The sequence below is a fragment of the Oncorhynchus tshawytscha genome, linkage group LG13, assembly GCF_018296145.1.
Source record: "Oncorhynchus tshawytscha isolate Ot180627B linkage group LG13, Otsh_v2.0, whole genome shotgun sequence".
Taxonomy (NCBI): domain Eukaryota; kingdom Metazoa; phylum Chordata; class Actinopteri; order Salmoniformes; family Salmonidae; genus Oncorhynchus; species Oncorhynchus tshawytscha.
In genome coordinates, this window is record NC_056441.1 from 67,927,360 (window position 1) to 67,943,441 (window position 16,082).

A 16,082-nucleotide genomic window follows, 5' to 3' on the forward strand; every position below is an offset into this window, starting at 1 on the left:
TTCTTAACTTATTATACTATAATTACATCAGATTATTGCAGGTGAATCCATCATGACTTCACTATGTCCTCTATTCTCACTGCACTAGATATGTAGCCCATTATTCATTTCTCTTATCCTGCTTGCCTTTCTTCTCTATTTTCAATGAAGACAGATGACTGATAGACCTTACAGTAAAATGCTTACTTATAAGCCCTTAATCAACAATGCAGTTTTAAGAAAAATACCAACAAATAAATGGAAGTAACAAATAATTAAATGCAAATAGTCTGGGTAGCCATTTGATTAGCTGTTCAGGAATCTTATGGCTTGGGGGTAGAAGCTGTTAAGAAGCCTTTTGGACCTAGACTTGGTGCTCCGGTACCCCTTGCCGTGGGGTAGCAGAGAGAACAGTCTATGACTGGAGTATTTTACATTTTTAGGGCCTTCCTCTGACACCACCTGGTATAGAGGTCATGGATGGCAGGAAGCTTGGCCCCAGTGATGTACTGGTCCGTGCGCACTACCCTCTGTAGTGCCAGGCCGAACAGTTGCCATACCAGGCAGTGATGCAACCAGTCTGGATGCTCTCGATGGTGCAGCTGTAGAACCTTTTGAGGATCTAAGGATCCATGCCAAATCTTTTCAGTCTCCTGAGGGGGAATAGGCTTTGTCGTGCCCTCTTCACAACTGTCGTGGTGTGTTTGGACCATGATAGTTTGTTGGTGATGTGGACACCAAGGAACTTGAAGCTCTCAACCTGCTCTCAACCTCCACTACAGCCCTGTCGATGAGAATGGGGGCGTACTCGGTCCTCCTTTTCCTGTAGTCCACAATCATCTCCTTTGTCTTGATCATGTTGAGGGAGATGTTGTCATCCTTGCACCACACGGCTATGTCTCTGACCTCCTGCCTATAGGCTGTCTCACTTTTGTCAGTGATCAGGCCTACAACTGTTGTGTCGTCTGCAAACTTAATGATGGTGTTGGAGTCGTGCCTTGCCATGCAGTCATGGGTGAGCAGGAAGTACAGGAGGGGACAGAGCATGCACCCCTGACGATCCACCATGTTGAGGATCAGCGTGGCAGATGTGTTTTTACCTACCTTTACCACCTGGGGAAGTCCGGTCAGGAATTCCAGGATCCAGTTGCAGAGGGATGTGTTTAGTCCCAGGTCCTTAGCTTAGTGATGAGCTTTGAGGGCACTATGGTGTTGAATGCTGAGTTGTAGTCAATGAATAGCATTCTCACGTAGGTGTTCCCTTTGTCCAGGTGGGAAAGGGCAGTGTTGAGTGCAATAGAGATTGCATAATCTGTGGATCTTTTGGGGCGGTATACAAATTGGAGTGGGTCTAGGGTTTCTGGGATAATGGTGTTGATGTGAGCCATGACCAGCCTTTCAAAGCACTTCTTGGCTACAGACGTGAGTGCTATGGGTCAGTAGTCATTTAGGCAGGTTACCTTAGTGTTCTTGAACACAGGTACTATGCTGGTCTGCTTGAAACATGTTGGTATTGCAGACTCAGTCAGGGACAGGTTGAAAATGTCAGTGAAGACACTTGCCAGTTGGTCAGTGCATGCTAGTAGTACACGTCCTGGTAATCCATCTGGCCCTGCGGCCTTGTGAATGTTTTAAAGGTCTTACTCACATCAGCTACTGAGAGCGTGATCACACAGTCGTCCGGAACAGCTGATGCTCTCATGCATGGTTCAGTGTTGCTTGCCTCGAAGCGACCATAGATGTAATTTAGTTCGTCTGGTAGGCTCGTGTCTCTGAGCAGCTCGTGGATGTGCTTCCCTTTGTAATCTGTAATAGTTTGCAAGCCCTGCCACACCCAACGAGCGTTGGAGCCGGTGTAGTGCAATTCAATCTTAGTCCTGTATTGACACTTTGCCTGTTTGATGGTTCGTCGGAGGGCGTAGCGGGATTCCTTATAAGCAACCCTTGCTGTGTCTACTAAATATATCAATTACTTTGTGTATATTGAACAAGAGAAACTCATGGGACAGGCTCATATAAAGTTATTTTAAACACGCTATAACCTCGGTCCAATGGTATCAATCAATCAATCAAATTTTATTTGTCACATACACATGGTTAGCAGATGTTAATGCGAGTGTAGCGAAATGCTTGTGCTTCTAGTTCCGACAATGCAGTAATAACGAACAAGTAATCTAACTAACAATTCCAAAAAAAACTACTGTCTTATACACAGTGTAAGGGGATAAAGAATATGTACATAAGGATATATGAATGAGTGATGGTACAGAGCAGCATAGGCAAGATACAGTAGATGATATCGAGTACAGTATATACATATGAGATGAGTATGTAAACCAAGTGGCATAGTTAAAGTGGCTAGTGATACATGTATTACATAAGGATGCAGTCGATGATATAGAGTACAGTATCTACGTATGCATATGAGATGAATAATGTAGGGTAAGTAACATTATATAAGGTAGCATTGTTTAAAGTGGCTAGTGATATATTTACATCATTTCCCATCAATTCCCATGATTAAAGTGGCTGGAGTAGAGTCAGTGTCATTGACAGTGGTTGGCAGTAGCCACTCAATGTTAGTGGTGGCTGTTTAACAGTCTGATGGCCTTGAGATAGAAGCTGTTTTTCAGTCTCTCGGTCCCAGCTTTGATGCACCTCGCCTTCTGGATGACAGCGGGGTGAACAGGCAGTGGCTCGGGTGGTTGATGTCCTTGATGATCTTTATGGCCTTCCTGTAGCATCGGGTGGTGTAGGTGTCCTGGAGGGCAGGTAGTTTGCCCCCGGTGATGCGTTGTGCAGACCTCACTACCCTCTGGAGAGCCTTACGGTTGAGGGCGGTGCAGTTGCCATACCAGGCGGTGATACAGCCCGCCAGGATGCTCTCGATTGTGCATCTATAGAAGTTTGTGAGTGCTTTTGGTGACAAGCCGAATTTCTTCAGCCTCCTGAGGTTGAAGAGGCGCTGCTGCGCCTTCCTCACGATGTTGTCTGTGTGAGTGGACCAATTCAGTTTGTCTGTGATGAGTATGCCGAGGAACTTAAAACTTGCTACCCTCTCCACTACTGTTCCATCGATGTGGATGGGGGGGTGTTCCCTCTGCTGTTTCCTGAAGTCCACAATCATCTCCTTAGTTTTGTTGACGTTGAGTGTGAGGTTATTTTCCTGACACCACACTCCGAGGGCCCTCACCTCCTCCCTGTAGGCCGTCTCGTCGTTGTTGGTAATCAAGCCTACCACTGTTGTGTCGTCCGCAAACTTGATGATTGAGTTGGAGGCGTGCGTGGCCACGCAGTCGTGGGTGAACAGGGAGTACAGGAGAGGGCTCAGAACGCACCCTTGTGGGGCCCCAGTGTTGAGGATCAGCGGGGAGGAGATGTTGTTGCCTACCCTCACCACCTGGGGGCGGCCCGTCAGGAAGTCCAGTACCCAGTTGCACAGGGCGGGGTCGAGACCCAGGGTCTCGAGCTTGATGACGAGCTTGGAGGGTACTATGGTGTTGAATGCCGAGCTGTAGTCGATGAACAGCATTCTCACATAGGTATTCCTCTTGTCCAGATGGGTTAGGGCAGTGTGCAGTGTGGTTGAGATTGCATCGTCTGTGGACCTATTTGGGCGGTAAGCAAATTGGAGTGGGTCAAGGGTGTCAGGTAGGGTGGAGGTGATATGGTCCTTGACTAGTCTCTCAAAGCACTTCATGATGACGGATGTGAGTGCTACGGGCGGTAGTCGTTTAGCTCAGTTACCTTAGCTTTCTTGGGAACAGGAACAATGGTGGCCCTCTTGAAGCATGTGGGAACAGCAGACTGGTATAGGGATTGGTTGAATATGTCCGTAAACACACCGGCCAGCTGGTCTGCGCATGCTCTGAGGGCGCGGCTGGGGATGCCGTCTGGGCCTGCAGCCTTGCGAGGGTTAACACGTTTAAATGTCTTACTCACTTCGGCTGCAGTGAAGGAGAGACCGCATGTTTTCGTTGCAGGCCGTGTCAGTGGCACTGTATTGTCCTCAAAGCGGGCAAAAAGTTATTTAGTCTGCCTGGGAGCAAGACATCCTGGTCCGTGACTGGGCTGGGTTTCTTCCTGTAGTCCGTGATTGACTGTAGACCCTGCCACATGCCTCTTGTGTCTGAGCCATTGAATTGAGATTCTACTTTGTCTCTGTACTGGCGCTTAGCTTGTTTGATAGCCTTGCGGAGGGAATAGCTGCACTGTTTGTATTCAGTCATGTTACCAGACACCTTGCCCTGATTAAAAGCAGTGGTTCGCGCCTTCAGTTCCACACGAATGCTGCCATCAATCCACGGTTTCTTGTTAGGGAATGTTTTAATCGTTGCTATGGGAACGACATCTTCAACGCACGTTCTAATGAACTCGCACACCGAATCAGCGTATTCGTCAATGTTGTTGTCTGACGCAATACGAAACATCTCCCAGTCCACGTGATGGAAGCAGTCTTGGAGTGTGGAGTCAGCTTGGTCGGACCAGCGTTGGACAGACCTCAGCGTGGGAGCTTCTTGTTTTAGTTTCTGTCTGAAGGCAGGGATCAACAAAATGGAGTCGTGGTCAGCTTTTCCGAAAGGGGGCGGGGCAGGGCCTTATATGCGTCGCGGAAGTTAGAGTAACAATGATCCAGGGTCTTTCCACCCCTGGTTGCGCAATCGATATGCTGATAAAATTTAGGGAGTCTTGTTTTCAGATTAGCCTTGTTAAAATCCCCAGCTACAATGAATGCAGCCTCCGGATAAATCGTTTCCAGTTTGCAGAGAGTTAAATAAAGTTCGTTCAGAGCCATCGATGTGTCTGCTTGGGGGGGGATATATACGGCTGTGATTATAATCGAAGAGAATTCTCTTGGTAGATAATGCGGTCTACATTTGATTGTGAGGAATTCTAAATCAGGTGAACAGAAGGATTTGAGTTCCTGTATGTTTCTTTCATCACACCATGTCACGTTGGCCATAAGGCATACGCCCCCGTCCCTCTTCTTACCAGAAAGATGTTCGTTTCTGTCCGCGCGATGTGTGGAGAAACCCGCTGGCTGCACCGCTTCGGATTGCGTCTCTCCAGTTAGCCATGTTTCCGTGAAGCAGAGAACGTTACAGTCTCTGATGTCCCTCTGGAATGCTACCCTTGCTCGGATTTCATCAACCTTGTTGTCAAGAGACTGGACATTGGCAAGAAGAATGCTAGGGAGTGGTGCACGATGTGCCCGTCTCCGGAGTCTGACCAGAAGACCGCTTCGTTTCCCTCTTTTTCTGAGTCGTTTTTTTGGGTCGCTGCATGGGAACCATTCCGTGGCACTGGTTGTAAGGCAGAACACAGGATCCGCATCGCAAAAAACATATTCTTGGTCGTACTGATGGTGAGTTGACGCTGATCTTATATTCAGTAGTTCTTCTCGGCTGTATGTAATGAAACCTAAGATGACCTGGGGTACTAGTGTAAGAAATAACACGTAAAAAAACAAAAAACTGCATAGTTTCCTAGGAACGCGAAGCGAGGCGGCCATCTCTGTCGGCGCCGGAAGTCTGGTAGAATGACGTTGTGGCTTTTTAGAAATATTACTCACTGAAGATCAAATGGCAGAGCAGTCTTTGATGGGGGCTAGGTTTCCATGGTGGTGTTAAAGCTGGAAAGTCTAATTAGACTGAAACTCTCACCAGTTTTGCGATGAACTCGGATTGTAGGATTTGCGTGTCTGTTGGGCCAGGTTGTGTTTAGAAGGTGATCTGATAGAGACTGTAATATCTGGCAGATCTCACAACTCACCTAAGCGACATTGGAGATTTCAGAACACTATAAAAAAACATTCTCCTAAAGCCCAGAGGATGAACCTCAGGGACATAGGGTCAGCTATGGTACAGTGTAAGAGCATGACATAATCTCACGAGGCAAATTTTTCATTCCAGCATAAAAATTAATGACCTTAAAAGGTGGTTTTAACAATATATGCTTCTTATTAAAAGTCATGACTCAAGTGGAACACATGGCCATGTAGGACATGTGTTAGATGGTAATGGTTTCATGATATGTATAGATGTAGGATCTTAATATACTACAAGTTTCATTTCCTGGAAAATTCTCTGCAACAAAAGTAATCAAATGAAGATCCTATATCTGTATACAGATGTAGGATCCGTATACAGATGTAGGATCTTCATGTGATCACTCTTTTGTTGCTAAGAATCTTTCATTTCCACTTAAATGTTAGACTTGATTTGCCTTTGTCACGCCCTGACCGTAGATTGCTCTGTATGTTTCTATTTTTAATTTGGTCAGGGTGTGATGTGGGTGGGTATTCTATGTTTTGTTCTATGTTTGTATTTCTATGTGTTTGGCCTCGTATGGTTCCCAATCAGAGGCAGCTGTCAATCGTTGTCTCTGATTGAGAACCATACTTAGGCAGCCTGGTTTCGCCCTTGAGTTGTGGGTAGTTGTTTTCTGTTTTGTGTGTATCACCTGACAGAACTGTTTCGTTCTCGTTAGTCCTCGTTGTTATTTTGTTTAGTGTTCAGTTTTGATTAAATTTGCAATTGTCAACACGTACCACGCTGCACCTTGGTCCTCACCTTCTTCCACCTATGACGATTGTTACAGCCTTAAAGAAAAAATTATCAACCCCTACAAAAAGATGCCAATTCATTAAAATCCACATAATAATTCACAGTTCCTGTCGCTGCAGGATTATTTTCCTGCTTTAGTAAACTGGCTCAAATTGAGATCCTACATCTGTCCATTTATTGTGTTCATGGCCATCTAATCCGATTTGTTCTCAATGGCAGTTGTGCTCTTGTGTGTGCTTCATATTTCATTACAGCCCAGGGTCATCATATGGACAGATGCTAATGAACAGCAGATTCCCCTTGTCTGTTGTGTGCAGAAGGTTTTGTGACCAGCAGTGGCCTGGCGTCAATCTAGCACAGAGCGTGGCACTTGAGGGAAGCATGCTATCAATACACTGATGCTCTATTGGGGTGCATAAAGTATTATGGGGTATTGACAAACAAGCAAACACATGATAAACACACACACACAAGGACAATACACACATACAGATATATGATCTTAATTTGGTCACCCTGTTGCAGGAGAACTTTCCCGCAATGCAGGAAATGTTAAACTTGTAGTGTATTTGTGGGTTAAAAAGGCTTTTGAAATGTGTAATTTCACACACACAAGAACACATTGATCCAAGGCGGAAATACACCAGACATATTTCATGGGTAGCCTACAACATGACACACTGCTCTTCATAAGTGAATCAATGCAAACAGCAATGTTATCTTGCTAGTAACTTTAGATATTATGCTCTTTATATTGTATGCCATTACATAAGCATGTTATCTAACAAAAAATTAAAAAGCTAAAATTATGTAACAAATAGCCAAAAGCATGTTGTGTTACAAAAACATTCTCTAAAGTTGCCATTTCCATTCTGTTCTAGGGGTGTTTCAGGAGAGATAGGTTAATGGGTGAGGAACCAGAGAGCACATGACCCTACACTCACACTAGGCCCCAGCTCATCTGGAGAGAATGCCTTGAAGTAGCCCAATATTAGACCTCTGATTAGTTATTTCATTAATCTGGGGTATAATATTGGGCTTTGAAGAAGCCTATCAGATCAGGTTGAGAATCACAGTATGTTCCCAAATAGTATTCTGTCTGATGATAACACATAACAGTCGATGAAGCTGTTAGGGTGATGTGGTGTAAAAATGTATCAAAAACATAATATTGTAATAACTTCTAAATTGGGACCATTCTGGTCGCAAATGCTCTTAAATATTTTGCTTTGCGACCTGGAGTTTTGATTTCACCCACATAACACATTAATTGAATGGCAACATGATGGCTGTGTCTACACAGAAAGCCCAATTCTGATTGTTTGCCCAATTATTGGCAAAAGAGCTGATCTGATTGGTCAAAAGACCAATTAGTGGGAAAATATAAGAATTAGGCTGGTTGTGTAAACTCAGCATACGTTTGTGTGGTTGGAAGCAAGCAAAGTTGTTCAATTGCATAATTTACTGTCCTGTGCACTCTTTCATTTTATATTATTATATGAGTGGCACCACTGAATTTTTTCAATGGAGGAGAGAGAGGACGGAAGAGAGAGGACGCAGGAGTTGAGCAAATCAAATTAAGAAAAGGGCATTGTATCAATTCACCTCACCCGTGAGAGTTAAGAGGAAATTCTGCAATTTTCAGAAGACAGTAGAAGTTGATAAAATGCTTCAGGAAGTTATAAAGTAAAACGTTGGTCATCAGTATATAGACCATCTTTGCTTAATTGCTTTAGTTTTAAAGATTAAATGATTAAGGAGGCTGTTATATATTTCAAATAGGTTCAGGGGCCAATCACAATGGGAATACAAAAAAAATGATGTGATTGGTAAATGCATTTAAAAAATCAGACAAATCACATTATGTTTGTTTTGTATTCCCATTGTGATTGGTTCATTGACAGAGGCAATATATAGTTTTATATTTAAATCTTATCTATTCTGTTTGCTCCTCAATTCATGCACCTTGGTCGGATCTAGGAGAGAGGGGTAGAGGCAATGATAAATTCACTTCACTTACACCTGAGAACTACGAACACACTGCCAAGTCTCGTCTGATGATGCTTCGCTGTACCAAGAGTATTGTAATGAAACAGCAGGGAGCAGGTCTCGAACCCTCGACCTTCTAGCCTGAGGTCTGGTGCGCTATCGACTGTGCCGCAAAAGCATGCTCGTGTGGCAGGGTCGATTTCCGCGCTTATAAACCCAGGGTTGTTACATACCGTTTTAATCTACTTGCGGGTCGCTAACTATTTGTTTGATAGCAAAACAACCTTGTCCAGTCATGTTACCTTGCTGGCTAATAACCTGGTAATTTGACCTGTATGGTTTAAGATGGCACCGGAAAAAATAAAGAGGCTTCTGTATAGCTTCAAAATAAGGATTCATATAGGCCTAGTGTAGGCCATATATAAATCAATTTAAATTCATCTATTTTCTGGTGATCCTAAATACTGTTTGGTGTGCTCCTAACTTTTGTTGGGAGCACCAGTGCTAACAATGACAAAAGTTAATATGGAGCTTAATTTGGAGTTTTTGTAATCAAAAGTCATATAATTTAATGTTAAAGACTTTCAAAATAAAACTTCCAAGTCTAAGTAGGTCCAAACTACACCATAAACTCTTCTATTAAAATAATTGAATTAACTTTACCCTAAGTGATACCCTGTGCATCACAATGACCTACACACAGCCCTGCATTAGACCATGCAGACCAGACGTGAGTTGACTTTTATGTCCATGTGAATGTAGGCCGCGGCCTGCTCTCCTCAGCACCTGATGACAGCTTAATTCCCAGGCCGGGCCTCCTGCTGAGGAGGCCGTTTGTGTGGGATGACAGACGGAGATCAGGCCAAGGGGAGATGAGTGGGAACCCTGCGAGCCCGCTCAGGTTTCGTGCACCGTGAAAAGATTTGTCCAGGCCATTCACCTCTGATGGAGTTTCCCATGTTCTGCTGGGAAGCACTTTTTGTTGAAGTGTTTCCATAGCGAGTCCCCGTTTCTCTCTATCTCTGCGTGGGCACGCACATATGCACTCACTCACGTATGCACGTTGGCCACACACATTTTGTGGAGAGAGCTGGCCCGTCCATTCGGTTGTTTGCTGCAGCCGAGACCACATGGAGCACCGGTGAGCTGGCCACTACACAGACCAAGGTAAGATGGGTTCAGGCCCAGAACAAGAGGATAAGAAAAATAAGGGAACAGGATAAAAAGGGGTTGGGTGGTCTTGGAAAGAGGGGACTTGTTAGAATAGTTAGGGGATTAGAGTAAAGTAAAAGAGGGGCAGTAAAGTGACCAGGGCAAGAGGGTTTATGTTATGAGGAGGTCTAGATGTGAAGTATTGGAGGACTTTGGGGGCTTTTAAATAACTTGAAGGTACAGTACAGTTTCAGACATTCTTGCAACACAATAAACATTTTGAGGGTTATAAGTTGTGACATTCTGAAGGATGGAAATGTGTGAACCTCGCTCTCTAGGTGGTAAGATGGAGCGCTTATGTTTGATCCTCCTGCTGATGGGTAGGACCACTTCAGTCTTGGCACAGTTTAATGGATACAACTGTGATGCCAACTACCACAGTAGGTTTCCCGGTGAGCATGACAGTCATTTCATCTCTATGTAAATTATCCTCTCAAATCATTTTCACTTATTCTTAGGTCTGAGAATTGTTGTTAGAATTACTGTTTATCCTTTATATCTCTCTCTCTTTAGCGGAGCGCGACATCAGTGTGTACTGTGGGGTTCAGACCATGACCTTGAAGATTAACTTCTGCCCAGTGCTGTTCTCCGGCTACACAGTTGCAGATCTGGCGCTCAACGGTCGCCATGGCGATACCCACTGCCGGGGCTTCATCAATAACAACACGTTCCCCACGGTAGTACTGTTCAGCATCAGCCTCAGCACACTGGAGGCCTGCGGCAACAGCCTGGTGGTGAGGAACACACACACACACAGACGGACACACTCGCGCACACACACATATACAGTTATGCTTTGTACTCACACAGGTGTATGACCAGCAGAATGTAATGTGTTTTATAATGTGGGAGCACGTCTTGCTTGAGTCTATGGTAGGTGTTGTACCAGATTGTGTATTTAGAGACAATGTCCCTGTCCTCAGGTCACAACATCCTATGGGGCTAATGCCTACAGGAACATGTCACTGGTGCAGATTGGGAATATCTCAGGGTACATCGACACTCCAGATCCGCCATCCATCATCAGCTATCTGCCCGGCCTGCTGTACAAATTCAGCTGCAGCTACCCCCTGGAATACCTGGTCAACAACTCACAGCTGGCATCGTAGGTGCCTGTCATAAACACCTGAAGAGCTTATTTTGAATAAAACTGAAGTATTGAGTACATAAGTAGGGATATTTCAGTATTTTCATATTCAGTGCAGACTTCAATAAACAACAATTCAAAAAGCAAAAGCATGTTAACCTGTCTGAACTGTACTAAATAATTTGAACCTTTTCTAGATCATCTGCTGCAATATCAGTGAAGGACAGCAATGGTACCTTTGTGAGCACATTGAGTATGATCCTTTACAATGTGAGTACACAACATCAGTGTTTTTTTTAGTTCACACAAAGACTTCATAACAGGTCCCTCATAGTAGGAATCCAATGTCAAATAATAGCTAGAACATGCTCCTGCCAAAATACCAAACAAATGACGAGACATTTCTATTAGGTAGAAATAGACATATAATAAAAATAGGCAACTTTTTTTATTCATGGACAAAATCATGTTTGTGCAGGACTCAACCTACAACCAACAACTCTCTATCCCAATGGCCGGACTGGCTTTGAAAACCCGAGTGTTTGCTGCAGTGAAAGCCACAAACCTGGACAAACGGTGAGAGAAGGAGATCTTCAGATATTAAAAAGTTATATTTTTTGTTCTAGTTTCTATTATTCACAATACAGATGGGGATATGATCTGAGAAGCACAAAGATTTCCAACATAATGTGAACAGAAAACTATGATTCCGCCATGATACGTGCTGTTTTCCAAACTAATTGAATAGCTGCAACCTGCTGGGACTTTCTCTCACATAACCTGGATGGCATAGAATTCTTATAGTAGTCAAGTACAACTGCACTATGTCATGCACAGTATGCCATACACATACGCTATAATTTAAGACCAATCCTCTATGCCCCATACCAATTCAGTTCTATCCTCTTTGGCTCATTGCCATTCAGCTGTCCTCTATGACTGTGTGAAGGCGCCAGTGGTGGTGCTAAGAATGTCTGATCTGTCCTGTTGTGTTGTGTGGTTAGATCTCTATCCTGTATCAGCCCCGTACTGTTTTGTCTCTCTCTAGATGGAATATCTTGATGGACTACTGTTACACCACTCCCTCAGGGAATCCCAATGATGAACTGCGCTATGACCTTTTCTTTGGGTAATCACACTTTTTCTCAAATGATGCCTGGATAAACGACAAAAGTGTCCCATTACCCATTCACCCTCAACCACTTATCATAGAGGCCCTACAATGGGTTCTCATGATGACTGATAGGACATTTTTCTCATTGAGCAGTTAAAACAGGTCTAGATGTTTCAGTAGTTTCAGTGCATTTTGTGTGTGTGTGTTTGTGTGTGCGTGCATGCTTGCGTGCGATGCTCTTTCCAAACAGCTGCTATAAAGACCCACAGACCACTGTTTTTGAGAATGGGAAGAGTCAAATGGGTCGTTTCGCCTTCGAAGTGTTCCGTTTCGTCAAACACAGACACCAGAAGATGTCCACTGTGTTTCTGCACTGTGTCACCAAGCTGTGTCGGGTAGATGACTGTGTCCTGCTCATGCCGGTAAGAACATTTGACACCTTACCAAATGATGTGTTCAACATCAGCACAGTCAATAGGGTGAACTACAATGCTCTGCAAATATCAGAAAACATGTACCACTTATCCTGTCTTAAGATCAATATGAAGCTTCACATAGTCCAGTAATACCTGAGCACAATTTACTATTCCCTATTGAATACAGTATCTTATAAAGGGGTAAGTGTCTGTCATTTTATATTGATCTAATATTGCCAGATCTGTGGGCGTCGGCGTAGGAGGGACATAGAGGATAGCCTGGAGTCTCGGCCGTCGTCTGGGGATGCCATCATCACCGCTGGACCCATCATCACCAGGATTGGTACGCAGTACACCTCTTCATCCATAACCACTTCAACTTAGACTATAGTTTTGTCTGACTTTAATTCGATTATTTTGATATCTATGATATAGTTGTAGTGTAAGTATTAAAACTGTATGATGTGATGTAGCCTATACACGATAATCTCTTTCGATTATATACTGTATAGTCTTGAAATATATTGATGGAGGGTGAGGTGGGATTTGACAGTATAATCAGTGGTTATTCAGTACATTTTATATTAAAATAAATGGTTGTTTTCCTCAATAATGTTGAAACTATGAAAGCATCAATGATTGATTTAGTTTATTTTCAGATGAAACTCCAACAAATAACTCACAACTTGGTAAGCTCTCTCGCTTTGTCACTGCTTGTGCAATGCCTTGAGAGGTGATATATTTTTCTAATCTATAAACTCTATGACCTTTATACATTATTTTTACATTATTGATACATTCTCTAGCTTCAAAAGAACATTTTGACATCCATGGATTTCCAGCGGAAGTGACTCATACAAGTTTTACCACTAACTGTGGTAATTTGAGCCTATATCAGTGAGTATTTGTGTCGGCCCATACTTACTCTTTGTGTGTTTGTGTGTGGTAATCCAGCTTCATCGAGTGGCCCCTCCCTAACGTTGAACCCAGTGACCAGTGCTCTGCTGTCGGGTGTGGTCATTCTGGGCGTGTTCAGTCTGGGCTTCTTCCTGCTCTCGCTCTGCCTCCTCCGCAGACCCCCCCTCCCTACAGCCACACCATCAGAAGCATGGAACCCTAGCTTCAAATAAACCTCTGGTGTGCGTGTGCTCTCTCTCTCTCTTTCTTTTCATTCTCATTATCGCTCTCATTCTCCCCCTCACTTTTTTCTCTCTCTCTCTTATCCATCTAACTATAACTAATACCTACAGTATGTATTTGCACGGCAGTTAGAATAGGCAGGTGCATATAAGCTCCCAGTAAAGATAACTGTGATCTAAAATAATGATTCTAGAGTAAGAGGAGGTTTAGCCACGAGCAATCGTTTCACTCTGTAACTACCAAGTAAATAGATCAATACATAATAGGAGCAGTTATTGTAGAGCGGGACCTGTATTTCCTGAAATGTATACTTAGGTACTCTATCTTTCCTGAACGTGTACTTACTCTCCGTTTCTTACTTACTCTTTTCCGGCAGCTGTAACAGTCACTGTCATGCCAAACTCTCAGTCACATACTCACATGTACATACACATAGTCAAGCGCATATTGATACTGTAAATAGTTAATTCCTCCTTTGTGTACAAGGGTACAGTATATGTTCAATAACAATTTAATGAATTGTTTTCCTGTTCTTTATTTTGATCTATTGATAGACCAGTGTATTGTTTTTTACAGGTAGTGTGTAATAAAACTGACCCAGGTCAGTATGTAAGGCTCATTTCCCATCTATTCAATACCTTAGTGTCTTTTTGTCATCAATTGGGGCGGCAGGGTAGCTAGTGGTTAGAGAGTTGGACTAGTAACTGAAAGGTTGCAAGTTCAAATTCCCCAGCTGACAATGTACAAATCTGTCGTTCTGCCCCTGAACAGGCAGTTAACCCACTGTTCCTAGGCCGTCATTGAAAATAAAAATTTGTTCTTAACTTACTTGCCTAGTTAAATCAAGTTTATTTAAAAAAATGTTTTTAATTGCTTGGCACAGGATCAGTTACATTAAAGAAATGAAGGGTCATACAAATAACCCTGACACACGGTGATGACTGCTACTATCCTCTACAGAGACCAACACCAAAATGTTACTTGTTGTAGCTATTTGATTTCTATAACATACTACCTGTCTTAAGTACAGTACTAACACGTGAGTAGAATTGAAGAAGTCATCAATTTTATATATATGATCAGGATAAATATTTATATACCATATGTACTTATTGGTATTAATTATGGCTGAAATATTGACTTCCACATAACTTGAATATTTGTGACATCAATGCTTAATTAAAAAAATAACATTTCTTGCTCAGTCAGGACTTCAGCCTATGTGCATTTTTTATTTGAGAATGATGTGTTTTTTCCCCTTTTTAGGGAATTTGCTATTTGACCTTCACTGATGTGGAAAGTTTAAAAAAGAAAGCAAAAAATGTACTGTAATTGCCTAACTTCGTATTATGTGTTTAAAGTTATAATCATGTTGAAAGGAGTTGCATGTGGGGGGTTATTTTTCAAATAAATCTTTTACATATCAGTCTGCCTAATGATATTATTTACTGGCCTTATTTATAGTGTATCAGAATTATTTTAACACTGATGTTGTGCCATGTTTTAAACTTCAAGCTAGAATTGAATCGAACCTGATTGTGTCTTTTACCCATGGTCAAATAAAATCACAGAAGGTTTCTAGCTATTGTAGAAAGTAGAGGTAGACCCCCTTAGATGTGTCCAGTTTTCTGAATAAGTGCACAGGCAGTCTGTAAACAAAGATACAGCATACATATTGTTATTTTTGATTGTATTCCAGCAATTGCAATTCAATTCTATGATGATTGTGATCTATTTTCCTCCATATTACAGGCATATGGTCGCAGTGGCCTGCTATCACATGTCTAACTCCATGCTAATTGTCGAAATGTAACCTACACAACAATCCTGTAATCTGGGCCCTTTATTGCGCTAATCCCATATTTCAGCAGCTATTATACATTATATTCTCTGTCCATAATGGCCGCCGATGACTGAGAGGAGAGAAATGAGGGCAGTCATCACCCTCTGGATTTACTATCTTTGATAAGCTATTATGCTTTTTTTTCTTGGACATTCAATATTCAACCCAAGTTCAGGTCACTGCCAGGTCCAAACCCAGGCTGCGTTTAAACAATAAGGCCTGAGTACGTGTGGTATATGGCCAATATACCACGGCTAAGGGTTGTTCTTATGCAACACGGAGTGCCTGCAAACAGCCATTAGCCTGTAACGGCGTTCGTCTGTTGAAGGAGAGTCGGACCAAAATGCAGTGTGGTGGTTACTCATGTTCTTTAATGAAAAAATAGCGATACATGAAATAACTAAATAAATACAAAAACAACAAACGAAACGTGAAAACCTAATTACAGCCTATCTGGTGAACACTACACAGAGACAGGAACAATCACCCACAAACACACAGTGAAACCCAGGCTACCTAAATATGGTTCCCAATCAGAGACAACGAGAATCACCTGACTCTGATTGAGAACCGCCTCAGGCAGCCAAGCCTATGCTAGACACACCCCTAATCAGCCACAATTCCAATGCCTACAAAAACCCCAATACGACAACACAATAAACCCATGTCACACCCTGGCCTGAACAAATAATTAAAGAAAACACAAAATACTAAGACCAAGGCGTGACAGAACCCC

General features: G+C 42.8%; 1 protein-coding gene across 1 annotated transcript; it reads left to right on the plus strand.

Annotated features, from left to right (window-relative positions):
* Nucleotides 1–9,202: 9,202 nt before the first annotated feature.
* On the plus strand, nucleotides 9,203–14,231 carry LOC112265970 (zona pellucida-like domain-containing protein 1). Its single transcript, XM_024443482.2, has 10 exons — nucleotides 9,203–10,138; nucleotides 10,260–10,480; nucleotides 10,670–10,851; nucleotides 11,031–11,103; nucleotides 11,312–11,409; nucleotides 11,882–11,962; nucleotides 12,198–12,369; nucleotides 12,604–12,706; nucleotides 13,023–13,052; nucleotides 13,318–14,231. The coding sequence occupies exons 1-10, from the start codon at nucleotides 9,997–9,999 to the stop codon at nucleotides 13,491–13,493; spliced, it is 1,278 nt and encodes a 425-aa protein (XP_024299250.1). The 5' UTR covers nucleotides 9,203–9,996; the 3' UTR covers nucleotides 13,494–14,231.
* Nucleotides 14,232–16,082: the final 1,851 nt, after the last annotated feature.

Coding starts and splice junctions, on each gene's coding strand:
- LOC112265970 (XM_024443482.2), top strand. CDS start 9,997: ATGGAAATGTGTGAACCTCGCTCTCTAGGTGGTAAGATGGAGCGCTTA. Junction 10,852..11,030: donor AACAACTCACAGCTGGCATC/GTAGGTGCCTGT, acceptor AACCTTTTCTAG/ATCATCTGCTGCAATATCAG. Junction 11,410..11,881: donor GCCACAAACCTGGACAAACG/GTGAGAGAAGGA, acceptor GTCTCTCTCTAG/ATGGAATATCTTGATGGACT.